We start from the raw sequence: 22,342 nt of genomic DNA, 5'->3' as shown, positions 1-22,342 counted from the left end.
TGCAAAGGAAATGTAGCAGTGGGAGTCTGCAAAGGACACTGACACTCAGTTCCCTCCAGTGAGGTTTGTTAGCACGAGAGGGCCTCAAGGGCATCATGGGCCTCATGGCGGGAGGGAGAGCATTGGATAGAAACAATATCTGGAGATTGATCTGGACATGATGAGGCCTTAAAGGGAAGGAAAGTCTCTCTGAAGCTTTGGAAAGGAGAGAGAGAAAGAGAGAGAGGAGGAAGAGAGAGGAGGGAGGGAGGGAGGGAGGGAGAGAAAGAGAGAGAAAGAGAGAGAGAGAGAGAGAGAGAGAGAGAGAGAGAGAGAGAGAGAGAGAGAGAGAGAGGAGGAAGCTGTTATGGGAGGGATGGTGGGTAGAGGGTACAGAGGAGGTTCTTCTGAGATAAGCCTTCAGGACCAAATCCCTCCAAGGAGTCTTGGGCCAGTCCCTAGAACAAAGGAAAGATTTGACTTTTTGTAATCTTTTAGAGCTAATGGGAAATTTCACATCATGTGACTTAGTTGAGCATCGCCTGGCCTGCGTGATAAATAGCATGAAGGAGCTAGGTACCATTAACTGAGAGCCGTCAAGTCACAACACAGGCTGCTTCTATATTTTCTGTTCCAGAGAAAATCTGCAGGGAGGTGTGGCCTGACTCAGGCTTTGGCATCTGCTTTGAAGTTGCAGACCGTGTTGAGTTCTGACAGTACCAGTGTTTAAAGTGTGAGACAGTGTCCTCGGGGGTTAAGAGCATAGTTTCCCAGAGTGAAAGCCTGGCCGGATCTTGGTGAGTGCTGGCTCTGTCATTTACCAGCCATGTGACCTCAGATGGTACTGACACTTCATGTGCTTTGGTCTTTCTGCCCATGCGTGGGTTCAATACCAGACTTGACTTGGCACTGGTGGGAGAGTCAGTGACTTAGCACATGCATTCCTTGGTCTTTCAGGTGCATTCAGTAGGTGTCTCATAAATGCTTGCCATTATCCTCATTGTTACTTTCTATCATGTTTGATATCACCATTGGTATCATCTGCATGCAATTAAAATTATTTTTGAGACTGGGGCTCACTATGTAGCCCAGGCTAGTCTCAAAATCATCATTTTCCATTCTCTGCATACAGGCTTGCATCACTATACCCAGGTACTCGTAGTAGGAGTTTTTTGTTAGTTTGTTGGCTTTTAGGTTCTGTTTGTTCTTTTGAGATGGGGATCTTTTATAGTTCAGGCTGGCCTCAAAGTCATTATTTAGCAGAGGATGACCTTGAGTTTCTGACGCTTCTGCCTCTACCACTCAAGCGCTAGGATTTCAGGTGTGCACCACCAACCCTGGGAACGATGTCTTTTAAAAATGCTCATGTCATTTCAGCTTCTTTCTCTATCAGATCTTCAGTTTGTACTTCCTATCTTAGGTGTCCTCCCCCCACTCCCAGTTACCTGCTCCCTATGTTTTCACAGTGAGGCCGCTCATCCAAATACTTATGTGGAGTAAAGGATGCCACAAGAGGTTATGCTATGCTGAATACTTTATTTATATTTTTATGTAAACATAATTTGCTTTGTAGGCACAATATAACAATATAACGAAAGCTCTGAAGCCACAGACACATTAGACAATGTTCGGTTCATTCCAATAAAGCTCAACCTTCCGAGAAGCCTTTGTAGCTCCCTTAAGGCAAACAAAGACACTCTTTACACTTCCTCCAGGAAACAACCACGAGAGGGCAAAGAAGGTGCTTAACACAAGAGTCCACAGGATGACTGACTGATTCCAGTTGTCCCCCACCCACCCTCCTGTTCCTCAAGGTGATGCTGGTTACACTCAAGTTTTCGCATTCTGTGTTCTCAGTAGAGGCAGGCTTTCACGTGTAACCAGTGGTTGGGGAGAGGTGACTTTCTATGCTTCTCTGCTGTACATGACAAGACCATTTGCATTCTGAATGTGAGTCAGGTTCCGTGTTCCCCAGAAGAGAACCTTCCTATGGCCAATGGCCAGAAGGCTATTTCTACACACTAGCAATAGCACTCTGAGAGTGGTCCTCAGGTCTACCCACCCTTGAGCATGGTTATGGTGGAAACGTAACTGACTATACAGTATTTAGCAAGGGGCATCATCTCTCTGGATAGCCAAACACTGGAGTGCTAGTCACTCCCTGGAGCTAGGAAATAAAAGTCTGTGGTTGGCACTCTCTTTTAGATATTCTCATCCCCTGGCTTATTGGCTGGTGGTACCTTTTCTCATCTCCATATTTGACTCACACAGTCACAATGAGGAAAGACTCCATTCAAGTAAATATTTGGCATGAAGAAGTCATCATCACAGGTTCAGGATCGAGATAAAGGAACATGATGAATGACATGAGACTGGTTACAGAGACTTTGCAAACCAAGCAGGGGACTGCTGAAATGTGTTTGTACCCAGCCCATGGGGGAAAGAGTGGGGTCCACCCTAAAGCTTATTAATGGAGAAGGTGGGCAACACAGGAACCCTCTTAAAGTCTTCAAGAATGTAAAGAAACTTGGAACACCAACTCAAGGTCATGGGGGAGCCCATTAGGTCTTCCAGAAGGCAAAATAAATTCAGGGTGCTAACTGCATGGGTGCCTTTAATATCTAGCTGGGTTTGTAAGTGACATATGAACCTTTAGGACAGAAGGACTGGAAGGAGGCACTAAGGAGCCCCACTGAGAAGGAAGAGAGACTCCTTTTCCTTTAAGGTAACTGTTGTCCCTTCAAGGCCCATCAAAAAGCTGGAAAACTGACCAGGGTATGTGATTAAGCAGTTTGGCCCCTGATTTTGAGGGAGCCTGCAAACCAGCACCATGGTTTTGTGTGTTGGAGAGGGGACCACACACTTGGCATCAGATGCTGGGTAGCCGCCATCTTTATCCTTAGTGCTTATTGCACAGTAGAACATGCTTTGGGAAGGCAAAAGAAACCAACTGATTTTTCAGCCCCAAATGTGGTTGGTCTTCAAGGGAGCTCTTCCTTGGGAAAGGCATTTCTTGGGCAGGAACTTAGAAATAATCATGGTAATTCTGAAGGCTGAGGGTGAGGGTGAGAACCTAGGTGAATGTAATGACATCTGAGTTAGGCCTACATGTGGTGAGTGTTTTTTAGGATTAAATAAATTGTGTGTGGCCACAGGGAGGACTTTGCTCGGGAGACATGGTTTCAGAGGAGAGGTCTCTGTAGCTGGTCTTCAGATAGATGCTGTTGACCCATCTCTATCCTAGAAAGAACCCATACCTGCTTCCCTGGTTTATGGTTTATAAATGAGAACCAGGGACAAGAGTTAAAGAGAGGCTCAAACCTTAAGGTGCAGAGACAAAGGCAGGGGCATGGCCTCTTAGAGGGGGAGTGACAAAGCACAGCTTGGAGAAGTCTGCATGTGTAAGATCTCGAATTCTCCTCCTGGCCTACTCTCTTGCCACTAGCCAAACTGACAAAGTGCCATAGTTAGAGGCATCGCTGATGGCTGGCGGGCAAAGAGTGTCATTGGCCTGAAGAATAATGGGACAGGGCTCGCTTTGTGACAACACCTTTCAATCAAACGTAGCCTTGTCCATGTCTGGTTTCAGACATTGGGCTCCACGGTCTTGTATTAATTTGCAAGGCTATTCTAAATCTGTCAAGAAGGACCCGAAGAAGGAGGGGTTTGATACGAGGGAGAGGGGAGAGTGTGATACACAGACCAGGAAGGGACACAATACTGCGTGGAATGGGATTGGCACTTAATTCCAAACACAACAGTGATCAACAGCTTCTTAGCTCGGCTGACTGCAGACAAACACGACACGCACTGGACTACAGCATTGGTTCACGGGGGCACAGAGGAGTTCTGATGGCGGCCGTTTTCTTGCCGGCCGTCCTCTACTTTCACAGAGATGAGGTCTTACTGGATGAAGGGCATCCTTTCCTTGTTCTCACTGTCGCCTTCGTGGTCCTCTTCCTCCTCCCCTGCCTCGCTGGTCTCTGTGCTGTCGTTGGCCATCTGCAATTCAACAGAGGTCATGATGGAGGCTATGTACCTACTCCCTCATCATCCCTGAGCATCAGACAAAGCATTGTGGGATGGACCTCTTTCACAGTGTTCTTTCCGACAGAGGAAAGTGTCTCTGAGGAACCCTTCTATACCCTTTACTAATACCCACCAAGGCCCTGCGGCTTTCTTTAAGGTCACCTGTAAGCCCTGGAGGTCATCTCATTGGATCCATCCTGAATCTCACAATGACCTAGATTCAGTTTGACTTCATGCTGTCTTCTTGCATCTAGAAGGGCTGCGGCATCTCCCCTACCACCAATGCTCCAAATACTCATTCTCTACTGTCTCTTTGTCCCTTTGGGTATCAGGGTAACAATATTTCCAGAAAACAAGCGCAACAATTCAACAGAAGCAGACCTGAGCTCTTGGCTTGAATGGGGGCATCATCTGGCCTTTGATAGGCTCTGCCCCTTGGTCAAGCAACCGTAACCCCTGCCCAAGGGCCATCAGAATCTCATGTGTTCATGGAGATAGGCCGTCCCTCTGCACAGGAAGCCAGTGCCAGCTATTTTGCTTAAATGCAATAGTTGGCTAGGTCAGCTCTAGAACCTTCTATGCATGGGGCTGAAAGAGACCTATTCACGTGGGCCGCAGGGAATTTGCATGAAAGTCCTGGGACCCTAGCCCCTCTCCCTAACTTCATGCTATCGTTTCTCCTTCAACAGTCCCGTGAACTTCGTGAGTATCTAAAAACTCTATCCATATCATCATCAGCAGCTTGTGTCACAAAGTGCCCCTTCCTTTGACTGTTCTGTACGGAGTGAAATGGCCATTACCCTTGAGCCATGTTATGGCTACAGAAGACCAGGAGCTATTTCTGAAAATACACACTTGGACTGACAGCTATGGATCATTTTAACTCTTTTTCTTGAAAAAGACAGAGACTGACACAAGACTAGTGCGTTAGTAAAGAAACTTAAAACAACAACAAACCTCCATGTTCTCGTTCTCTCTCTCTCTCTCTCTCTCTCTCTCTCTCTCTCTCTCTCTCTCTCTCTCTCTCTCTCTCTCTCTCTGCCTCTCTCTCTTTAGCTTACCTAGAACTTAGCATGGCTAGTCATGCTCAGTGAATGCCTTTCTAGTTGATCTCAAAGAACCTGTCATTCTCTAGCTCATCAACAGGACCAAAGCTGGAGTGCAAAGCAACTTTCCCAGGTTGCAAATGGACTGAGCATCAGGCTTTGAATGCATGCAGTCGGGAGAGTCTGTGCATTGAGGGCTGCATCATAGGCCACCCCTCCCCCAAAGCAGCCAGTTTGGCAACAGGTGAATCTGACCTGTTGTATTCTTGTGGATTGCCTGGATATTAGGGTTTTATCTTAATAAATGGAACAGGAGCACCAGGAGCATCCTAGAGGCAGCTGGCACTGTTCTGTTGGGCACAAGCAGTGCGTTGTTTAGAATTAACTAGGAAGTCTTCCCATTGTCAGCAGCCTTAGGGATATAACCGTAAAACAGTCCTTTTCTGTCCATTCCTGTCTGTCCTCACTCAGCAATTTTCCTGTCTTTCTCCATTTTCATCTCAGCCCGTGGCTGATCCCTCATTCTAGAGTCATCTGATCACCTCTAGTTTTTGAGAGCCTGTAAACACTGCCTATATTTCCTTCTTCATCAGCTGTGCTACACGTGATGATCCAGCAATTTGCCTTCGGTGTTGAGCCGGGCAGTTTTCTCTGCATTCCACTCACCAGCGGAGTTGGAGTCTTTTCCACATCTAGAATCAGCTTCCCAATGTTCCCTCGGTCGTGGATGCGCTGCATGGCCTCCTTTACCTGAGACACAAGGGAGACAGAAGCACTCATCAGTGAGATGCCGCTCCTGGAAAACGGGCCTGGAAAAGTCAATCCGCCGGCCTTCCACCAGAGGGCGCTGCAGCTCAAATAGTGGTTCAGACAGCAACTTCTGGGGGGCGCAAATATTTTCATTCGCCTTGCGTCAATTTTACACTGTGACCCTCTCCTGTAAGCCCGCGTACTTAAGTTTTACATAACCCTGGCTCATAATTTGGCTAAATAAACCAGTTACCAGGGCTGAACCGCATTTGCGAAATTCCCATAATTTCTAGTTGCTGGGATGAAACTGCTTTCACCCAGCAGGAACTCTCTTCAGAAGAGCATTCTCTCTAGAAAAGAGGATCGATGGCCTCCTTTCCCATATCTGGGTGCTTGTCAGACTCATGAATGTAGGGGACCCTCTCTGAAAGGAGGGCTGTAATACACATTTCCTGTTTGTTCGGAGCCTTTCCTTCTGCTGCTGTGTAGGAAGTGAACTGCAGGGGGCGCTGTGGGGATTAATGGAGAAGACACTGAGCCACGTATGTAAAAATTTATAATAGATTGAGTCTAAATATTTTTCTTAAAGTCTCACAATTTAAAATATTTTTGTTCCTTCAGCCCACAAAAAAAATTCAGTAAATGTTGCTTCAAGGCTAGATGCTATGACGTAAAAAAAAATAGAAAAGTCAGACATCGTTAACTGCATGTGAGGAACTCAGCCTGTGGCTGTTGGAGAAACGTTTGCTTATTGGAAACTCAAAGGCTTCCATTCATTTGGATCCAAACTCACAGAACCATTAAAATGTTTGTGTTCAAATTGCTTTTCTGGGACTTCAGAGACACAATTCAATTTACGGGAGAAAAACATAAAAGATAATGAGTGTATTGCTTTTAGTGGCAAAACCCTGAGACAGCGTATACGTCCCAGTAAAGGGATGGGTAAATAAACAATGGTTTCTACATTCATCTACCGAATGGAAATGCTGCATAGCTTTTAAGGAAAAGAAAGACATATTCCACTAATTATAAAGGAGACACAGCAGGATCAAATGCTTTTGTAATCCTGCTAAATGAGAAAACTGACAGGCATACTTTTATTTACATCTCTATAAAAATCTAGACATTCTAAAATAACTAGGAAGGCTTGCAGGTGTACTTGGAAAGTTAAGTGGAGGAGAGGTGGGCTTTTTAACTCTACTATCCAAATAATGTTATGTGGTAACGTGCTGTCAAAGTCAACCTTTAATATAAATTTAATGCATCTTTCAAATGTACTGTTTTTGGTCACTTTGTGGTGAGAAAGAATCTCTGTTTTGTAGACTGATAGTGTCCTGTGATTGTTAATTTTTTCGACCCCGATAAACAAACCAGTTGATTCCTTCCATTTATGTAGTGACTTCTGAAGTATTTTCACACTTGGTTATAACAACAGGTAACACCTTTGCCCCTCGGTATCTGTGGCAGGTCGATTCCAAAGCTCTTCATGGATTCCAACATGTGTGGGTGCTCTTATATAAAGCAGTGTGGTATGTATCTGCATAGACCCTACATACATTTCCCCATAGACTTTAAGTTCTCTCTAGATCACTTGTAACACCAAATACAACATGACACCGTGTTGTTCTACTATACAGAGAATCATGACATGGAATCAAAGCATGCATGTTCGTGCAAACTCACCCCTCCCCCACACACCCCTCCCCCGCCACCTCAAGTATTTCCTCTTCAAGGTTTGCTGAAACTGCTGATGTAGAATCTGCAGATGAGGCAGGCCCACCATGCTTATTGAAAAGCTCTATATGGTGACAGATAATTGTTGGTATAGCTCTCTGCCCATCATGGGAGTCATGTCCTTGTGTGATTCTCTCCTGTTGAGTATAGGCCGGAGCTAGGGACCCTGCAGAGCACAGCAGATGGGATGGGCTCCTCCTTTCAAGATTAAGTTACAGAAGACCACGTCTGTGCTGCAATGACTCTAGTGAGGAATGCTACATTGCCTGGGGCTACCCTACAGAGTCCCTCCATGAGAGAGTCCTAAGACACGCTCCATCCAGTAGTCAGTAAGGAGCTGAGACCCTCAGCTCCTCTGAGGAGTTAAATCTTGCCAACAACCCCTAAAGAACTTAAAAGTAGAATCTTCTCCAACAAGCCCTGAAATGAGATCATATCCTGCTGACATCTTGACTGTAGCCTTGTGGGGGGGTCAAAGGACCCAGCTAAATCATCCCCAGCTCCTGGTACCCTATCCTGAGCCTATGAAATCACCAATGCTTTAAAGTTCATTTTTTTTTTTTTTAGTGTGTGTGGGGAGTAAATGGGATAATAAAGACTTAACAGACTCCTACCTTGCATATATGTTTAGCTTGCAAGACACAAATAGTGCCCATTTTAAGGATAAGTACCCCGAGGCTAAAGAGCATAAGCAATTCATTCAAAGGTTACATGGCTACGGGGAACCAAAGTATGGTTCAGAATTAGGTTGGATAAACTTCAAATCCAGCATTTCCCCCTCAGTTTTACCTAAAGAGGCCTGTTTCACTTGATTCTAGAAAGTAGAAGGTCGTAACAAAAACCCTCACAATGTTCCTTTTGAGTATTAGGAACACTATGCACCTTCTGTATATCAGGCAAGTGCTCTACTACTGAGTTACATCCTTAGCTTCCTGATGGTGGATTCTGGCCAATCACTTGACCACTGCCCCGAGTCCCTCATTGTCAGATTCTAGTCAAGTGCTCTGCCACTGAGCTATGCCCTTAACTCCTCAATGATGAATTCTGACCAAGCACTCTATTACTGAGCCATGTTGCCAGACCTTTCCTGATGGTTTCTAGCCAGGCACTCTGCTGCTGAGCCAACCCCTAACCCCTCACTGGCTATGGTAGTTTGAATGTAATTGGCCCCTATAATCTCATAAGGAGTAGCACTATTAGGTGGTGTGGCTTTGTTGGAGTGGGTATGGACTTGATGGAGGAAGTGTGTCACTGTTGGGGGTGCTTTGAGGATCCCTATGCTGGAGGAAGTGTGTCACTGTTGGGGGTGCTTTGAGGATCCCTATGCTCAGGATACCACTCAGTATCTCAGTTGACTTCCTGTTGCCTGCAAGATGTAGGACTCCCAGCTTCTTCTCCAGTATCATTTCTGCCTACATGTTACCATGCTCCTCACCATGATGATAATGGACTGAACTTCTGAAACTGTAAGCCAGCCACCCCAATTAAATGCTTTCCTTTATAAGAGTTGTGTGGTCATGGGGTCTCTTCACAGCAATAGAAACCCTAACTAAGACACTGGCAGATTCTAGGCAACTGTTCTAACACTGAGTCATATCCCTAGTCCTTCCACGGTGGATTCTAGGCAAGTGTTTTACCACTGAACCACACCCCAGCCTTCCTTTCACTTTTTATTTTGAGACAGGGTTTCACTCTGTTTCCCAGGGTGGTCTAGAACTCAGTCTGAAGTCTAAGTAGACAATGAGTTTGTAATCCTCCTGTCTCACTCAGCATCTGGAAGAGCCAGGATGACAGGACACAGTTAGGCACACTTTAAGCTGCTGCTGTACTAAGTTGGAGTCCAGGAAAATGTAAAGAGCTGTTTTCTCACAAGTTAAAGTGGATCGTGATGCTCGAGGGGTTGGAGGAAGTCCCCCTGTAGGGTTGCCTTTAATCTGCACATTTTTGGAAATTTCTTTCCGAAATGAAACACCGCCTTGAAGTCCTGGTCTATGGAAAATGGATAAAGGACCAGGAGTAATCCCAAGAGGTCATTTAATTACCCCCACCCCAGTCCTGCTGTTGGACTCTCCACGCTCTTTTAAAGGCTGCTCCTGGAGCAGCACAGGAGCCCCACTGGCAGAGGCTTAGAAGGAAGGAGACTCCTACTTTTGATCAATTCTTTATCAGGCACAGTGTGTAGCATTTTGCACGCATGGTGCTATTTCATCCACTTGCTGAGCTTCTTGAGGGAATGTCTGCAGCAGCCTTTCAGATGAGAAACACAGGAGGAAGCATCTGAGAGGTCTGCCTCTACCTGTCACTTAAAGAGGAAGAGCCGTGTGGGAAAAGTGAGTGCCAGCTTCTCCCTCTAAAGCTCTGTGCAAAACCCATTACAAGGCTGTGCTGGCCACACCCCAAGACTGTCCTCTGCTGATACTTCTGCACAGGGTTTAGACTTAACCACCAATTTATCAGCTTAAAAAAGGTCCCCTAATAGGTGATGTTCTTGAGATGTTTGAGAGCACCTGAGAAGATTTGTCTCCTCTGCATTTAAGACTTGCCTAATGCACCTTTCCATCTGAAACCAAAATTGCAATGAAGAGAAGAATCTTGTAGGCTTGCGTCATCTAATCCAGTAGCCACAGGTCACCTCCGACAACAGGACTTGCACTTGAACGTGATACTAACTGCCACATGCTGTCACCATAAAATGTGTACCAGATTTCAAAGATTTAGTAGTTATGAAGCCACCAGAGCACAAAATAGGGCCTGGAGAGATGGCTCAGTGGTTTAGAGCACATACTGCTTTGGTAGGAGACCAGAGTTTGGTTCCTAGCACCCATATCAGGTATCAGGTAACTCACAGTTCCATGTGACTCCACCTCTAGGGGATTCAATGCCTTCTGGCCTCCATGGGCACCTGTACTCACACTGAATGCCACTCAGGCTCAGTTGTGTACACACACACACACACACACACACACACACACACACACATACAAATAATTAAAAAACTTATAAAAATTGTTTTAAAAACTGAAAAAAGAATGTAAAATATCTCAGTGAGGATTGTGGACAATGCTTAAAGGTTCATATTATGATATTTAGACACTGGCTCAAGGCGGGCTCATTCAAGTCATCCTCTTATCCTCTGACCGGGTTAGTAGAGCACTTCAAAACTTCACCGGTGGCCTGCCAAGTGTCCTGCTCTGCTCTGGACTGGCTGCCCCAGGAGCCAGTTCTTGCACCCTTCACCCCACAACTGAAGATATGCCTGAAGCTCAGTCGGCTGTCTGCTGTGCCTCTGTGTGTTTCCTGGAGCTTCCCAGTCCTGGCGCTATCTCAGTTGACAGCTCAGCTGTGAGCTCCTCTGGGTACTTGTTCTGTGCCCTGTACACTTGACCTTCACAATCTGGCCAAGTACTGTGGGGTCCTGGCAAGGCGGGCTGGCAGGTAACATCAGCTCCCTCCCTGTACTTGTAACATCTACAGCAGCCTTTATGTTGTGAGCCAACAGAACAACACACTCAAATACAAACACAAAGCAAGCTACAGATATGACAGGAGGTTTTCCGACTAGGCACAAGAAGAAATGCAATGAAGCAGCTAATAAAATTGATTTCAATAATATATTTTACCAACTCTATCCGTCCTACTTAGCTTTAATTACCAACATCTTAGTGTAACTTGAGAAGGTAGTCTCAGTTGAGGGGTTGCCCAGAACAGACTGATTCACCTGTGGGCATGTCTTTGGGCGGCTATCTTGTTAATTGATAGAGGAAGGCCCAGGCCACTGCGGGTGGTGCCATTCCCTGGGAAGGTGGTCCTGTCTTGTATACAAAAGCTAGCAAAGTGTTGGTCTGTGAGTTATCCAACACAGTGTTCCTCTAGGATTTCTACTTCAAGTTCCTGCCCTTCCTTCAATGATGGACTGTGACCTGTAAGTGGAAATAAACCCTTTTCTCCCCTGGGTTTGCTTTTGGTCTTGATAGTTTTCACAGTGACAGATGATAACGGGGACACTATTCAAAGCTCCCTCATTTCACTATGTACTCAAAGTGATATCAAGTTAATGATGTGTGTTTGTTCAGCATTTTGGGAATTCAGGGTATACAGCAAATTTACAAAGTATCTAAGTCAGACTAGCCTCTCTTTAAATACTCAGAGGCCCCACATGGCTCATGGGCAGCTTGGGGGTGCCTACAGGAACCCCCAGTGTAAAGGAAGGTCAGCATATGCTAACCTGCAGAATAAATGCATAAATAAATGAGAAGATGAAGGAACAAGTGGATATGTGAAGCAGCTGAGATGCTATGTGGCTGAGCCTCACCCAGTGGGTTTCCATCCTGTGTCTACCCCACTTCCCAGAGTGGGGCAGCTGTCTCTTGGTGGCCTGCTCTGTGCTTCCTGGGTGGCCTGGAGGAGTCTGCTCCTAATCAGAGCTGTGCTCCCCATACTCTGTGGGAGACAACAACAACTTCTGCTAGCTGTTAGGCCATCCAGATGTGTCTCAGCAGCTGACTTTCCCAGGGCTGGGCATTGTGGAAGTTCTCAGGCTCTACCCACTGGCACTAGTTTCCCACACACACAGTGGGAGGCAGGGAATCTGAGTCGTGCCATCCAGACACGTCAGCATCTCAAGATCCTGAAGTCACTCGAGCTTTTTCTGATATGGCTGTTTTTCATGAGGCTACTTGGATGGCAACCTGAGCAGATGGTGGCACAGGTGACTGGCTCTGCTTCTACTTGGTGACACTGTTTGATGTCCCTGGGTTTTGTCTTTGGTCTACATGAAACAGCAATACCTATGTTACCTACTCCCTCTGCCCTTTGACAGTACCAGAGCCCAGGTAGAATGGGTGTGCTCTATCTTTGAAAAAAAAAAAGACTTTTATTTTTAAATTCATGGGTCTCTCTCTCTCTCTCTCTCTCTCTCTCTCTCTCTCTCTCTCTCTCTCTCTGTATGCACAGGAGTGCTGTGCCCTTGGAGACCAGAGAGGGCATTTTATCCCCCTGGAGCTGGAGTTACAAGCAGTTGTGAGCTATCCTACATGGGTACTGGGAACCAAACTCAGGACCTCCAGAAGACCAGCAAATGCTTTTGAACTGCTGAGCCTTCTCCCTAGTTCCTGCTCTACTTTGAAGGAACCCCACTTTCCCTTCTTAAACGGGTTAATCATAAAGATAACATTCCATGACTCCCTCAAGAATGTGCTCAAAAAAGAGAGAATGATGTTTGGTTATGAGGAAAACATGGCCATGGAGAGGGGCAACCTATTTGTACAGTATGACAGGGAAGGATAGTGGGCCTCCTCAGGGTCCCTGTCACCCCACCCCCAGCATTCCCTACTTACTAACTACCTGCCATTCCTGTGGGGACCCCAGCCTGTCCTGCAAAGCCTCAGGATCTCATTGGAATCCAGACTCCTGCATTCATCACATGACATTATTACCTAATGTTCCTGGGACACTTTCCCCCTGTGAAGTATGGGGAAAGTTTTACATATATTTGTTCTCCCTGATGTAACAAATGGCTTCTAGCATGGTGCTTGAAGCACAAATTTATTTTCCTATAGTTCTGGGGGTCATGAATCTGATGTGAGTCACACTGGTCTAAACTCAAGGTAGGTTCAAGACCATGTATCTCTCTGGAGGTTCAAAGGAGGAACCCATTTCTTTGACTTTTCCAGCTTCTAGAACCCTGCATCCCTTCGCTGGTATGTCCCCACCACCATCTTCAAAGCCAGCAGCACAGAACCTCCTCATCTTGCTGACTCTGGCTTTCTTGCCTCTGACTTTTAAGGACACTCGTGATTACTCAGAGCCCCAAAGATAATCCAGGAAAACCCACCCATCTCAAGATCCTTAAATTAGTTTCATCTGTGAAATCACCTTTGCTTTGTGAGGCCACATGACCCCAAGTTCTGGGGATGAGAATGTAGATGGCTTTGAGGGGAACTTACTCTGCCCATCACAAGGTTAGGCCCACCTCGTAGAACCACCATTATGAAGAGTGACAAGAATGGCACATTAGGAATTTGGCATTGTAATTGGCCCCAAACTAATTTCATGTAATGTCTGCTCAGGACCAGGAAGATGTTCTCTACTGGGAGTTACTTTAGGAGGAAACCTGAGGTCTCAGCGCCCTCTATTGGAATTCTGAAAGATAGTCGAGTTCTCCCAGATCCAAGCCTGTCCTAGTGGCTTAGGTGGGACTTGAGGGTGTGAGAAAATTAGCCACTCACAGGCTGGATGCTTCTGCTTGTACTCTTGCCTCCGGCCCTGCACATGTGACAGTCAGACCTGGCTGTGACACAGGGGTTATGTAGTGTGACTGACAGGACCTGGTAACTGACTGTGGGGTGTGAGGGCGGCAAGAACTAAAGATGGCAGCTCATGGTGATGCTCTAAGACACGAACGAGTCAGAGCAGGTGATGAGTGAGGGTAGCTGACATCACCACAGGGATGACAATGATGATAAAATACTGCATATCCATATGAGGCTCCTCATGGTCATCTTTGACCTTCACTGTTGAACAATGCTTCGTGATGAACATTGATTTCTTCTTCCATCTCCATCCCTAAAATGTGGATCCAAGACTGAACAGGCCCTGGGATCTGACATTCAGACCAGGAAAAGGAGAGGGAACAAGAAGCTGAACATCCCAGAGGGAAGAAGGCCAATGGCAGGCAGGTGTCCCTGGGTCTGATGATGCAGAGGGTTTAGAATCAGCAAAGCTAAGCCACGGTGCACTGACTGAGAACAGCCCTTTGTGGGTATCCTGGGACTCTTATCTCTTGCATTTTGCTTCTTTACAGACCCATAGTCAACTCTTGATCTCCAAACCTATTCTCTCCATGCAAATTGCCCCAGCTGTTGCACCCAAGGTTAAACACAGACTGTCATGGAGGTTGCAGTCTCCTAATAGAGGTTCTCAGAATAACTTATTTAAAACTTCTTCATTGTGTGCAGGTGGCCTTACTCACGGAGAGTCCCTGGCTGATTTGTGTGGCCTCTGCACTGCAACCCAGCATAGTTCATCTGGTGCCATTGGTTCATGCTCTGCATGAAGTCCATTGTGTTTAATACTCAGGGCATGACCCACAAGGAAAATTTAATTGGCTCACAGCATGTAGGAGCAGTGGAGCAATTACGACTGAATGTGCTCATTTCTGTCTACACCAGAACCAGGAGAGATGAAGTTTCCAGAAGTCTAGCAATGCTGGCTCACTGATTGCACCTTTGGTGTTTTGTTTATTCTCAAGACATTGTGCCTCTCATTCATTCTTGGGCCTCTTTGTTCATTCCTCTGCCAGAGACTCTGGCAGCAGAACAGAAAACAAGAGGGGTAGTGGAGGCTTCCCCTTTGGCCATCCCTGCCTAGTGGAGGCAGATTTCTGGCAGGAGCTAGGTCTCTTTGTAACTGCAGCCATTGCCAGCTCCCAGCTCCCTCTCTGGCATCTGGTAGTATGACTGTCCTGACAAGCATCAAGATATTTTAGAGAGACATTTGTGTCCTTCTCTTTTAGCTAACAGACTATTGAAACAAAGTGCCCCGAGGACTTGGAACGTCCCCCAGAATGTCATGCTGGGAGAAGAGAAACAATAAAACATGGCAACAAATGGAGGGGAAGCTTGTGTCCCAGGAAGGAACTTCACACACTTCTGACAACTTATCTTAACTCTAACCACACAGGAGAGGCTGGAGCTCAGACAATGGATGGCAGGACCACACTTGGACCAGAACTATTTTGTTTTCCGTATCTCTGGCCTTGGCTTTAACCCAAACCTCATTACAGAAGTCTGGAGACGGACTGTGGGGTGGAGTGAAGGCTGGATCCTGTTGTTCTTCCCAGAGTGGCCACATTGAATAGATCTCCCATTTCTAGTTTTTCCTCTTACTATTTCTTTTTCTTATTAAGAGTGGATGGACAAACACAGCTTAGTGGGTCTGTCAGGGACCAGTCTCTGACCCTTACATGCCCAGTCATGGTAATGCTTATTCTTTCTCACACACCTTCAAGCTTGGGGCGGGCAAGATCTTCCTGCTATTGCTGGTTCTTAGGTGTCTCAACCTCTTCGTTGGTTTCTTCAACTCTGAAACATGTCAGTGGACACTCCCATCATTTAAGGTCTTCAATCCTCTGGGTTAAGGTGCTGTGGTGTCACCTAGGACACTTAGATTGGCACATTTAATCCATTCATCAAATTTAGTGAAGCTGGGCCATCGTTTGAGAGGATTGCTATGAATGTAAGGTCAGCCTAGGATAAACTGTGAGACCTCATTTCAAAAAATAAACAAACAAAATGTGTTGAGTGTACACTCAAACTTAGGTCTGGGAAGACTGATGGGCACATGATGGCTCCAAGAGTCCCTACCAGTGTTCTGCTTACTATCTTAAACACAAGCTTAGACACAACATTGTCATTTGCTCATTGCCCATTGGTGTGAGGACAATGTGTATAGGGAATTTGACCTGGCTGGAGGACCAGGGAGAAATCTGAGAAAGAAATAATTGATCTGGGATTTAAGAAATGAATGGAGTTTATTTATAGCAAAGGGGGATGGGTTAGAGAGGACAATTTCGACCAACAGGAGAATGTGAAAAAGACCCCCAAAGGCTAATGGCTATGGGAACTATAGAACAAAATGAACGTGAACCTAGATGTGAGAAAGGTGCGTTGGGACATTCCAAGGATATGTATTGTGATGGCTAGCCCTGTCAAAGTGACATAGTATAGAATCGCCTGGGAAGAGTGTCTCATCAAGAGACAGTTTACATTGGGTTGACCTATGGACATGACTGTAGAGAATTGTCATAATTGAGTTAATTGATGTGGGGAGACCCAGCCCACTGTGGAAGCACCACTCCCTATGTGGGAGCTCCTGAGCCATATGAGAGTGAAGAAATCAAGCTGAGCAAAAACAAGCAAGCTGCATGCATGCATGCATCTATTCCTCTCTTTGCTACTGACTGCAGATGTGCTGTGACTAGCTGTTTGAAGGTCTTGGCACCTTGACACCTCCACAATGATGGGCTGTAACCTGGCACTGTGATGTCTCCACAATGACAGGCTATAACCTGGCACCATGATGTCTCCACAATGACGGGCTGTAACCTGGCATTGTAAGTTGTACAATGACGGGCTGTAACTTGGAATTGCAAATTGAAATAAATTTCTTTCTCCCCTAGTTGTCAGAGTATTTTTTTCACAGCAACAGAGTTGAAATAACATGTATCATACAAACGGAACATCCCTGTATTCCACACAATCTTTTATACTTGGGCAATGAGTGTTATAGAAAGCTCAGTTTTTGTTTGGGGTTCCATTTAATGCTTCATGATATTCAATTTTCTTTTGAATGGTATGAAAGGGATGAAGTCATTAAGGTACAAATGACATCACTTAATAACTATGGCACTGAGCTTGTGTTATGAATAGTAATAAGAACTGTCCACCTAAGATAGGAAAAGAAATGAAGATGGATGACTATGAATCACTGTGCCTATTAGATGATAAATTAAAAGCTTTGAAAATGAAGAATTGAGAAATACCATAATGACAAGACACATCTAGTAAAGTCATCTGTGAGGCATTACACTAACTATGCCCATCTCTGGGAGGGACCAAGGATTGCTTAAAATCAAAAGTGGGTGTTTAAGGGAAGAATAATCATGACGAGTGCCCACAGGATCTAGATTTCCTTGTTCTACTGTGTAGTTTCAGATATGAAAGTGATAGAAACCCAAAATTTAAAAATATATTTATTTTATTTTTACTTATGTACGTGTGTGTGTGAGTGGTTATGTGAGTGCAGCTACTTATAGCATCCTGAAGAGGGTATGAGATCCCTTAGAGCTGGAGTTACAGGCAGTTATGAGCCATGGGAATGGGTGCTGGGAACCAAACCTGGGTCCTCTGCAAGAGCAGCAAGTGCTCTTAACTGTTGAGCCATCTCTCCAGTCCTCGGCCCGAAGGTTTTATAGAAGAATGACTGGAATTATGAAATGTCAGACCCATGGACTCACATGCCAGGAAGAGAGCGAAAATAGAGCAATCTTCATTTTCTCCTTTAACAAGCTACATGGGGATCTTTGTGGTAATGCAGGACACGAAGTCACATTTAAAGAGGACCTTGTTCTCAGAACCATGCAAGTGCAGGGTTAGCACCTGAAAGTGAGGACTGCCTTCAATTTTGTACCCTAGCAACCACCCTGTCTTTCTCTTATCTGGGCTTGTATGGACGACTATTATTTGGAAAGGCAGGTGGTGAATTAGATATTATATTTAAGGCAAGTCTCTACTTGGCAACAGGAGAGCTGGTGGCGATACTTCAAGAGCATTGTGTTTGTGTGGATATATACATGATTGTGCTTGTGTGCTTGTGTGTACATGCATGTGCATGTGTTGACCTTGGATGTCCTCTTCAGTCATTCTCTACTTTATATTTCGATCACTTTCTACTGTGTAATTTGAGACAGAGTCTCTCACTGAACCTGGAGCTTACCGATTCCTTGCTAGCCAGCTCTATGGATCCTCTAGGCTCTGTCTCCCCTGGGCTGGGGTTACAGATGTGTAACACTCTGTGTGGCTTCTTATGTGGGTACTTGAGATCAAACTCAGGTCTTCCCTGGGCTTGTGTGGCAAGCACTTTACTGACTGAACCATCTCTACAGCTCCCTCAAGAGAATTTTTAAGGAGCCTTTAGTAGCAAGTGTTGGCTCAGAAGACACCAGGAGCATCATGAGAGTAAGGAGCAAAGAAAAGCAAAAAGCAAATCAGAACCACCTAGATGGAGTGGTTCATTCTCTTGTCATGAGCATCTGGATGGCATGGGGTCCCTTGGTCAAATATATATTGTGGTCAAGTGAATTAAACAGAGCCAAAGTCAGCCATGTGGCAGAAATCTACCTAATCCTTATAGCAAGTCTGAGTGTTCATACTTACTCTGCTCTATTTTTTTTTTTAATGAAAGCAAGAGGTAGGAAAAACAATTGTCAAGTGTATTGCTGTGATAATTATTGATTTAGCCATTCATTTTCTTTTTGAGACAGAGTATAATGTACCAGAAGCTGGCCTTGAACTTGCTATGTACCCAAGAATGCTCTTGAACTTCTGATTCTCTCTCTTTTACTTTCTGAGTGCTGAGATGATAGGTGTGCTCTGCCATGCTTGGCTATTATGTTTGTTTAATTAGCAATGGATTTGGGTGGTTGGGAAGAACTGAAGTAAACATCCAATGAATGCTAATTCCAGTGTGTATGAGGCCAGGGGGAGGGAGGGGGATACAAAGAGATACAAAGAGTTTCCTCTCTGGAGACACAGTCTCTCAGAAAGGCCTAAACTCCAATATATACTGTGCAATCTTTGATGGTTATTACTGCAGTTTTTGGGGTCAAATCAGGGTTCTCATGCATGCTAGGTATACAGCCTGCCATAGTACAGTAAGCCACACCCCTAGATTGTTGCACAAGAGAGATGTTGGGGGGTGTGATGAGCACAGAAGAAGAAGCAATTTGTCTGGGAATAGGCCAAGGATGAAAACATGAGACAGCCATGGAGAGGAAGTGATTTCTCACCTAGGACCTGAAGATGAGTTAGAAATTTATCATTCAGTCAAATGGAAGGACTTAAATAATCTAAGAAAATATTGTCCTATCTAGAGAATGGGAGGTTAAGACAATAACCTGAGCTTCCAACATTTGTGGGATTCCACAAGCCAATGGGGAACTTGGAGATTACATTTAAAGTTTATTCTTGTTTTGAATATTTTAGAAAAAAAATCCTTAAATCTGGGAAGAGATGCAGTATTTTTGCCTGAAAGGATCTAGCTCCTCACTAAGGATATAATGACCTTGCTGCCAGATCATGTGGGTTTTACTTACTTACAGGGGAACAAATGAGTCTTTCCTACCATGCCTGAAGGTTTTTGCCTAGAATTATCAAAAGGAAGAATTTGTGGAAAGGGTTAAAAACCATAAGAAGTCCAGGGCTGAAGAGAAGGCTTAGTAGGTAAAGAACTAGCCATGGAAGCATGAAGACCTGAGTTTAATCCCCCTAACCAAGTAAAATTGCCAAGTGTGATGGCTCATGCTTCTAACTCTTGCTGGAGGAGTGGAGACAGGAGGATCCTCTGGGCTTACTGGCTAGCCAATGTATTCAAATTCATAAGGTCAAAAAATCAGGCAGAGAAGCCAAAGAAGAAGACATCCAAAACAATGACCTCTGACTTACACACACACACACACACACACACACACACACACACACACACACACACACACACACACGCTGCAAAAAGTCCAAAGATCTTTCAAGGCCTTGAAATTCTTAAGTGGTTAGCCATATTTGAAGGGGATGATGTTGTGGTGATATATTGTGTCCCCCAATATATTGTGCATCCTAATAAACTTATCTGGGGTCAGAGGACAGAACAGCCACTACATAGACATAGAGGCCAGAAAATAGTGGCACACATGCCTTTAATCCTATCACTTGGGAGGCAGAGATCCACCCAGATCTCTGAGTTCAAAGCCACACTGGAAACAGCCAGGCATGGTGACTCACGCCTTTAATCCCAGGAAGTGATGGCAAGAAGCAGAAAGGTATATAAGGAGTGAGGACCAGGAACTAGAGCTGGTTAAGCTTTCAGGATTTCAAGAAGCAGTTCAGCTGAGATCCATTTGGATGAGGACTCTGAGGCTTCCAGTCTGAGGAAACAGGATCAGCTGAGGAACAGCAAGGTGAGGAAGCTGTGGCTTGTTCTGCTTCTCTGCTCTGATCTTCCAGCATTCACCCCAATACCTCAGGTTTGATTTTATTAGTAAGACCTTTTAAGATGTGTGCTACATGACAGTGAACCTCAATGACACTGGAAGCTACAATTTAGTAGGCACAGGTGACTTTTTCCTTAGGCTTTGCAGACAAAAGGCTGGTCTACAGGGTATAGGGGGAAATTTCTGTACTTAAGGGAATGGAGATGCATTGACTAGGTGGAATGGAAATGACTGAGTCTGTGTAAAAAGCATTTAGAATAAAGCATTTCTGTACAAAGAGCTCCTTCAGAAAGCTGGTCCTTTCCCTCCTTGATGGAGGGACGTCCATCTCGGTTGGCTCCTTCCACTGAGAGAGGAAGAATGGGGAGGGCTCTGGGCTCTGAAGAAGCATGTAGTAGTGTGAGTCACTTCCTGCCAGTGGGTTGTAGGAGAGAGCTGAAACAAAAACTTTGGTAAATGTAAAGGACAAAGCAGGGGTGGTAAGTCCCTGGGTGGCAGAGGACATTGAGCAGTACCATCACAGCCGCTGACACATGACAGGTGCTGTCACCAAGCAAAGCACCTGATATGCATTCTCTCATTTTGTTGCATCAGTGCCATGAAGCAGGTGGGAGTCTGTCAGGCTGTCACTCAGGGTTACATAAAAATACTTCCGTTTTTCTTCTTGAGTCTCTGTCACTCATGGGAGAGAGTTGAAAGGAGAGTGAAATTTAGTGAGGTTAATGGCTTGCCCAGCGGAGTAAGGAGAAGCTAGCTCTGGATACACGCAGAGCTTGAGGCATTGTTGCAAAGTGAGAGTAGGCAGCCTCTGGGGATGATACGGGAATGGAGAAGAGGACTGAAGGATGAAGAATGCTGGGGACTGCAGCACAGGACCATCAATGGACTGTTTCCCCTGCACTTGCTTTTCCTAGGTCATTGCTTTTCTGCTGTCCTCTGGGGAGGGATTGTTCAATCTATGACATTTAGGGCTGGATGCTTCTTTGCTGTGGTAGTGGTCCTGTGCACTACAGGAGAGTAAGCAGGACTCTTGGTTTCACTGTATAGTTGTAGGCAACACCCTCTAGTTGTGACAAATGCATTTCCAGGCTTTGCCAAATGCCACCCTACTGTACAATTCCCTCCAGTGAAGAACTAAAGCATCACGGGAATGTATTGTACACATTCACCTTTCCATTGGTTAGTGGACATGGTTTTCAAACAGCATCTTGCCTCATCTTAATCCCATGTAACACCTTGGACAGGGACTTGCCTACCAGAGATTTGGTTCTGTTTTGTTCCTGGGACTAGGAAGAGAGTATAACACACAGCTTGGGAGATGCTCAGTAACAGAACACATTTGGTCTCTGATTTTGTATGCTCATTAGTTAGAATGTTTTTTTTTTTTTTTCTTAAAATTTAGATTGGAGACAGCCTCAATCACACACATGTGGTGCCTGAAAGCATAGTGAACTGGTTGTCTTAGTTCCTTTTCCTTTTGCTGTGATAAAATACCCTGACAGAAGCAACTTAAGGGATACAGGGTTTATTCTGGTTCATAGTTCAAGGGCATAGTCCATCGACGTAGAGAAGTAAAGGTAAAAGAAGCTTTGGGCACCACATTGCATCCACAATCAGAGAGTGGAGAGTGATGAATACACACTACTGTTCAGTTCCCTATCTCTATTTATATATTTTTATAAAACATTTATGTATTTATATATATGGCCTAGCCAAGGGAATTGTACCACCTGCAGTGGGCAGACCTTCTACCTCAATTAACATAAGTATGATAACCCCCCTCAGCCACAGCCAGAGGTGATTCTAGATTCTGTCAAGTCGACAATTACCATTAACCATCACACTGGCCATGCTGTCACCTATATGATCCCAAAGCTCTGAAATTCTGGAACTTCTGAATTCAAACAGTGCTTCATTTAATTAACAGTGCTTGGCCATCAGGAGATAGGCACTGTGTTTAGCTGATTCATGTGAAGAACAGAAGAGAGAAGTCTCTGGCTGGGCAAGATCCCTGGAGAGGATGAGGTGATGAACACCTGGA

At 45.1% G+C, this 22,342-nt stretch overlaps 1 protein-coding gene across 1 annotated transcript in view; it reads right to left on the bottom strand.

Annotated features, from left to right (window-relative positions):
• Positions 1-1,495: 1,495 nt before the first annotated feature.
• The window catches only part of Vat1l (vesicle amine transport 1 like), a 162,506-nt gene continuing 141,659 nt past the window's right edge, over positions 1,496-22,342 (bottom strand). The window contains exons 8-9 of the mRNA XM_028862516.2: positions 5,721-5,804; positions 1,496-3,981 (exon numbers count right to left, since the gene is read on the bottom strand). Of these exons, the coding sequence (XP_028718349.1) occupies positions 3,883-3,981; positions 5,721-5,804 (183 nt within the window). The 3' untranslated portion in view covers positions 1,496-3,882. The remainder of the gene's footprint in view (positions 3,982-5,720; positions 5,805-22,342) is intronic.

The sequence above is a fragment of the Peromyscus leucopus genome, chromosome 5 (assembly GCF_004664715.2).
Source record: "Peromyscus leucopus breed LL Stock chromosome 5, UCI_PerLeu_2.1, whole genome shotgun sequence".
NCBI classification, from domain to species: Eukaryota; Metazoa; Chordata; class Mammalia; order Rodentia; family Cricetidae; genus Peromyscus; species Peromyscus leucopus.
The sequence above is the reverse complement of the archived record's forward strand: the minus strand, read 5'-3'. Positions and strand labels throughout refer to the sequence as shown.